General features: G+C 34.5%; 1 protein-coding gene across 3 annotated transcripts in view; it reads right to left on the reverse strand.

Annotated features, from left to right (window-relative positions):
* The window catches only part of LOC134843598 (putative leucine-rich repeat-containing protein DDB_G0290503), a 210,754-nt gene that overhangs the window by 13,868 nt on the left and 190,940 nt on the right, over window positions 1–5,946 (reverse strand). For 2 of the 3 annotated variants that reach the window (XM_063859751.1, XM_063859749.1), the window contains exons 2-5: window positions 2,370–2,447; window positions 1,290–1,396; window positions 963–992; window positions 371–548 (exon numbers count right to left, since the gene is read on the reverse strand). In XM_063859751.1, coding sequence (XP_063715821.1) covers window positions 371–548; window positions 963–992; window positions 1,290–1,396; window positions 2,370–2,430 — 376 coding nt within the window. In that variant the 5' untranslated portion in view covers window positions 2,431–2,447. The remainder of the gene's footprint in view (window positions 1–370; window positions 549–962; window positions 993–1,289; window positions 1,397–2,369; window positions 2,448–5,946) is intronic. The other variant, XM_063859750.1, reaches the window with a different exon arrangement.

A 5,946-nucleotide genomic window follows, 5' to 3' on the forward strand; every position in this document is an offset into this window, starting at 1 on the left:
CAGAATCTAGCGATTCGTCAAGAGACAACTGAGGCATTTGCCTAGTTGTCTTCATTGTACTTGTTGAACTTCCTTCCTCGTCTTCTTGGCTGGAGTCATTTTTTTCAATCATGGTTTAAGGTAAATCATAGTTTCTTGGCTTGTAGACAAGCCTTTTCATTGGGAAAAGAGAAATGTAACATCCTTCTATTCTCCTCCCAATTTGTACCGGTTGTATCCCGCACAAATGGGGGGAAATAATAGGGGTTGCTACAAAAATTCTGATGGAAATCGACGCTGGAGCAGTTCAAATACACGCAATTTGGAACAAGGTGACAGAAATAAGAACACATCAAACCCATTTGAACATTCTGTGAAGAAATTGACTGACCAGGGTTAATTTTGAGCACAACTCTATTTCTGTTCGGGAACACTTCGAAACTGTTGAGAGGGTAGAATGAGTCATCGCCTATGATGAGGCTGCCCTCGTAGGGACCCACGTGCACTGAGACTGGCTTGGACTCAAACACATCTGTGCTCTCATCCAGTCGCAGTTCCACATCTATCTCCTAAACACACTCTCAGTTTGAACCAAGTTTGAATAAAAGTCTGCGCAAGAAAGAGATGAAATTAACGCCGTCTTAAAATTTGTTTTTATCTGAAACTGTTCATCTATAGATGGAATTATCTTCATAGAGAGAATTATATCAACAGAAAAGTTCTTACAAATTTGAGTAGATTGCAAATTAAGGAAACAGGTATTTTGTGCAGTTTAAAGGCAGAATAAAACGATTTTAAGCTATAGAGGTATGACTGATAAAATTTTCGCTTGAAAAAACAACAGCCATTTCGTCGACTGAAAACATGTTTGAAAGAAATCAATAAACAGTCAAAGGGAAATTTAAAACTTATTTTTGTGGTAGAATCATTTCAGTGTGATATAAATTCCTGGTTTTAATAGAATCATTCAGGATTTGGCCTACCGGGACCCGTGATTGTATATCAGCTTCTGCCTAAAAAATAACTACATTGGATCTTGGATCCCTCTCCTGCAAAACCCATTTTATGCAATTGACTATTGTATGAATTGCTGACTCAATCGTCAAGCTTCTTAGAAAACTCAGTTTCGATTCATTAAAAATTAAGTTGCCATATTCTTACATTCAAATTTTAATGAATTAATAGCATTTTCTAATGTCCAAAAGAGGTGGACAACAATGTATTGTTGAGGATATCGTCCCTGGTCATTGAAGAATCTTAAAAATAGTTATTTTGACTTTCATATTTGGAAGTGAATGCAATCTCTGTACCTCAGTGGCGGCGTAAAGTCTGAGCACGACTAGCGAGAACTGTGCATGTTCTGCGGGAAGAATGACATCGGAGTCCCGGAACCAGAAGAACGTGATCTCCTTCATCGCTAAAAAAAGTTTAGAATTTCAATTTCAACTCTGATAGACTCAAAATGGACACGAGTATCTTCGATAAAACACGAAATAATTTGTAAAATCGGTCACCCTCATGCTTTAAATTCACCGATGAGATTTGTTTTAAGGTTTTTTTACTTAAGTAGTTTGTAGTTGTTTTTGTAGTTTTAAGAATTGGAATTATCTCAACCTTAAATCGGACGGACACAAGATTAATGTCAGCCGTCTCTTTTGTGATTGATTTTTTCAGCAATTGCACTTGAGTGACTGACAGATTGACAGTAAGGAGCTTGAAGTAGGCATATGGCGGCATCCATCTCAACGTTAACTAAGCTAGTCATGTAATTTGAAGTTTATTCAAAAAATTGTTTTAACTTTTGTAATATTGAGAGTTTCCTCATATTTAGTATCAAATATGTCCCTTTATATCACCTTTAAATCTCACATTAAACTAAAAAAAACTAAATAAAAAATGAACTATTCAAACTGATTTTCTGCAATTTTTTTAGAAGACTTATCATATAAAGTAATGGAAACGAGGTACAGCAATGATACTTGGTTGCCTTAATAATAATAATAAATTCATACCCATATATTTCTGGGTTCGAAAGTAGCATACCAATCTTCTCGTTTTTTTTTACTTCAAGACAATAGTGGTGACCCAACGATAAAACTTGCTTTTGCACGGACTCAAATATCATACTTACACTAAGCATGCTTTGGAGCATGCTGCGGTCTTCCATTTACATCTCCGACTAAGCAAAATCCCGGTAACTTATAACTCGTGTGTTTATACATCTCGGTAAATGATTGTCAACCGCCAGAAAAAAAACGCAATTCGAGTAACATCAGAGTGAAAACAGCTGTTCTACGTAATGGTTGAAGAGTCAGTTCAATAATCTGGTCAGTTCTCTCGTGGACTTGTTTTATTTAAACTTGAATGATAACTATGATCAGTGAACTTACGTGGGGGTGAGTTGAGTTTGCGCACTTCCTCCCACTCGTCCGATCCAGACCCAGTCGACATCTCTCACTCAATCATATCTGAAATGCACAACAAACAAATGGAAAATCTCGAGCGGCCATCGTCGAGCGCTTAAGGCGCGTGCCTCTTAACACGAGGGTCGTGGGTTCGGATCCCACTTCAGTCCCGATCCGAGGGTTCCCAAAGTCACCCGCCTCCTCAATGTGGGAGTGATTTCGGCGATATGGATTGCACCCCTCTCCTAGGAAACCCTGCAGTGGATAGGGACGTTGGAAAAACAAAGAATCTGTTTCTTACAACTAACAAACCATAGACAACAGAAAAATGTCGTTTTTCACTCTCGAGCCCAAAGACTGAAATTTCATTCATAAAACGATGTCCCAAATTAGCAGCTTTTTATCTTTTTTGGTAGTATCTTTTATAATTAATCAAACGAAAAGTTAAGGCGAAAAAACCTGCTTGAACATGAAGTTCAGGCAAAATAAAAACCGTCGTATGCTGATTAAAAGTCATGTGATATTCTTGGGCAGCAGGATGAGTTGAAAGAAAAAAAGCAATGCAACTTTCAGACAGAGAAGCAAAGAATTTCGTAGCAAACTTTGCGAATAGTTACAAACAGTCTGGAAGACAGCTGAAGATGACAACTAAAATCAGAAAACTTCCAAATAGAAATTTAAATAAAAAGCAAATAAAAAAGATTAAGAAGAATGGTAATATGAGTTTTCGTTTCAGAAAAAAATTGATATTTTTGTTACCACATAACAGATTATAGCCTTAATTTCAGCAAAAGCGATTAAAAAGCGGTTGGTTCTAAATTATAAGCGAAAGCAATCACGAAATTTTTAAGCGAAAAAGCGTTTAAAATTAACTGAGAAGTGGAAATGAATACTCGTGTTTCTTAAACTGACGTATTTATTCATATTTCGAAGCGACAGAAAAACTTCTTAAATGGCTTCAGGTGGCTTCATTTAATTCTTTTCTGGTACAAAGACAACAAAAAAGAATAGCTGGTTGCAGCGCTAGTAGCACTGTAGGTTCCCACTACCACAGTTAATACCTTATTCATTTTTTAATACTTTTTAAGTGTTTCTGGTTGAATCAATTTCTATCATGACTTCATTAACGAAATGAAAATGCTAGTAATTATAGCTCAAAATGATAAGTAAGAAATGATGTATGATTTCAAGTTAAAATTGTCTAAAAAGTGAGAACTTCAAACAGGTTTTTCTCGAGACTTTTTAAAAGTTCACCATGTACGTAGCAAAATAAAAGTATCAAAAATAAGGTATGATTTATCTCAAAATTTTCTCAAAATGACTATATGATTTCAAGCTTAAAATGTCTAAAAAGCAAAAATTCAATTTTCAAACGTTATTTTTTTTGAGACTGAGAAAACTTTTGAAAATTTCACCAAGGGTAGCAAAAAAATGTTTTTGATTGCAGCTCAAATCAAGACAGTAAGGGCTTTAATGAATTTTGAAAAAGTTTTGAATACTTTCTTAATTTAGAGACTACGTCTTGGGGGGCTATTCTCATGGGCGAAGGACCGAGCGGGCTAAGTTCTCATGGTCGAAGGACCGAATGGTCCGTTCAATTAAAAGAAATTAAATGAAGCAATACTTTACTTCTCTTTTATAACGTAACCCTTGAAATATAAAATTTGTTCTAATTCGCCGGCCGTCAGTGACAAATTGAAAATTTTGCCTATTTCTGCTGTTTTTATATTCGGCCGATATTAATATTTAGTCCCTGGAAATGTTAACTTTCTTTGAGATTTTCGCGCTTTCTTTCAAAATTTTTGAATACTGAAATCTGATTGGTTGATTTTTATTTTCGCTCATCCGGTCCTTCGCCTATCAGGATTCCACCGTCTTATTTGTCATTGATTCGACACTGAAACAACTTCCTTAATTTAAACCGGAAGTTTGACTTATGGAAATTTGAGGATTTAACATAATTCACTCATAAATCATATAGCCATCAGACAGAAAGTTTCAATGTAAAACTATATCACCATAAGACTGTAAATTTCAAAAACCTTTTATGACTGATATTTTTATGATTAAACCAACAGATTTTGAAAAAGCATGATCCATGGATAATTTTTAATCCACTGGGGAATCTAAAAAACTGAGAGTTATCATTTATAATTTCTCGCCCAATTGCACTTCGTTTTTCGACAGCTTAATTTGCTTCTTTATGATTTTGAAGTTTTTCGCAGATAAACCTAATTAACTTATTTTTTATCTGCTTTTTGATTTTTGTATGCAAACCTAACTCATACCCTGTATAGTATAGGTTCAGACGCTTGATGGATCTCATGATCCTGTTTCTTGTCTTCCCCAAGTCTCAGAATTTGATTGGCTTTTCCCGGATAAATTCCTTTCTTTCTTTTACGCAAATGGGAAGACTAAAAATTAGCATCTATTTTTTGAACTAAACGTCAAGCTCCATTTTCCAATCTGTTTCTACTTTTGACTTATTTGTGATTGTACTTTGCTTTCTAGTTGTTAACTGAATCCGAAAGAATGAAAATAAACCAAAGTCAAACCGTCAAAACATAAAAATAAACGTGAGTTTCTCTTGAAAAAGCACACAACTAAAATAAACGAAACAATTCAGCGACATCTGCTTTTTGAGTTCAGTTTTTGCCATCTCAATCACAACTGATGCTACCTTTGAAACATGGGAGCTTTATTTGAAGTACCTGAAATTGCGTGAAAACCCCATCAAACTGTTAATATCAAGGATAAGCTATGAATGATAAGATTTAAGAATCAGATAGCTAATATCAGGTTTCATTTGTTTTTTAAAAAAGTATTTTTATACAGTCAAAATATTTATTTATTTTTTGATTAGCTGATTCGAGTGATTGTTCTGTGGTGTTTCAAAATAAACACTATAATAGCCGAATTGATACTTGGCAGGTTTATAACTACTTGAAAAGAATCTGCTGGATTCTTCAAAAAATTTGGAGCACCAAAATTTTTAATAACAAAACTGAAAGTTTTTTCAAAACATGATATGTTAAAAACTATGTTTAAACTAGAAAATGGCCGCACTAGTAAATTTCAACCGGCTTTTTTCAGCATATATGAACAAAAAATATGCAATTATTTGAAAAAATGAGGTGAGATAGAAATTTAGTGCCCAACCTTGTGACAACTCGCTTTCTTGCAAACAAATGATTACAACAAAAGCTTTCTTAAATTGCTATAAAAAATCTGTAAAAACATCGAAAATTTTTTTCTGCACCACTCAGAGAAAACCTTGAGTCGATCTTCCGATCGCGTGATACTTATCCGTCAAGCGCCTACTTGCATTTGGAGTTTTTTCATAGGAGAGGAGAACTTAATTGTTCACTACGGAGTGGAGATTGTTCACTTAACCCTACTATTTTAACCCATGACAATCGAGACAAATATTATTTAAGATACCTAAAAGAGAAGCTGCTATTTCTATACTACAGCTTAATCTTGCGCGTCGGAATAAAAAAGCTATTGACATCTTCAATGAAATCATAGAAATTAAAAGATCATAATAAACTTTTGACTCATT

Source organism: Symsagittifera roscoffensis, chromosome 4 (assembly GCF_963678635.1).
Source record: "Symsagittifera roscoffensis chromosome 4, txSymRosc1.1, whole genome shotgun sequence".
Taxonomy (NCBI): domain Eukaryota; kingdom Metazoa; phylum Xenacoelomorpha; order Acoela; family Convolutidae; genus Symsagittifera; species Symsagittifera roscoffensis.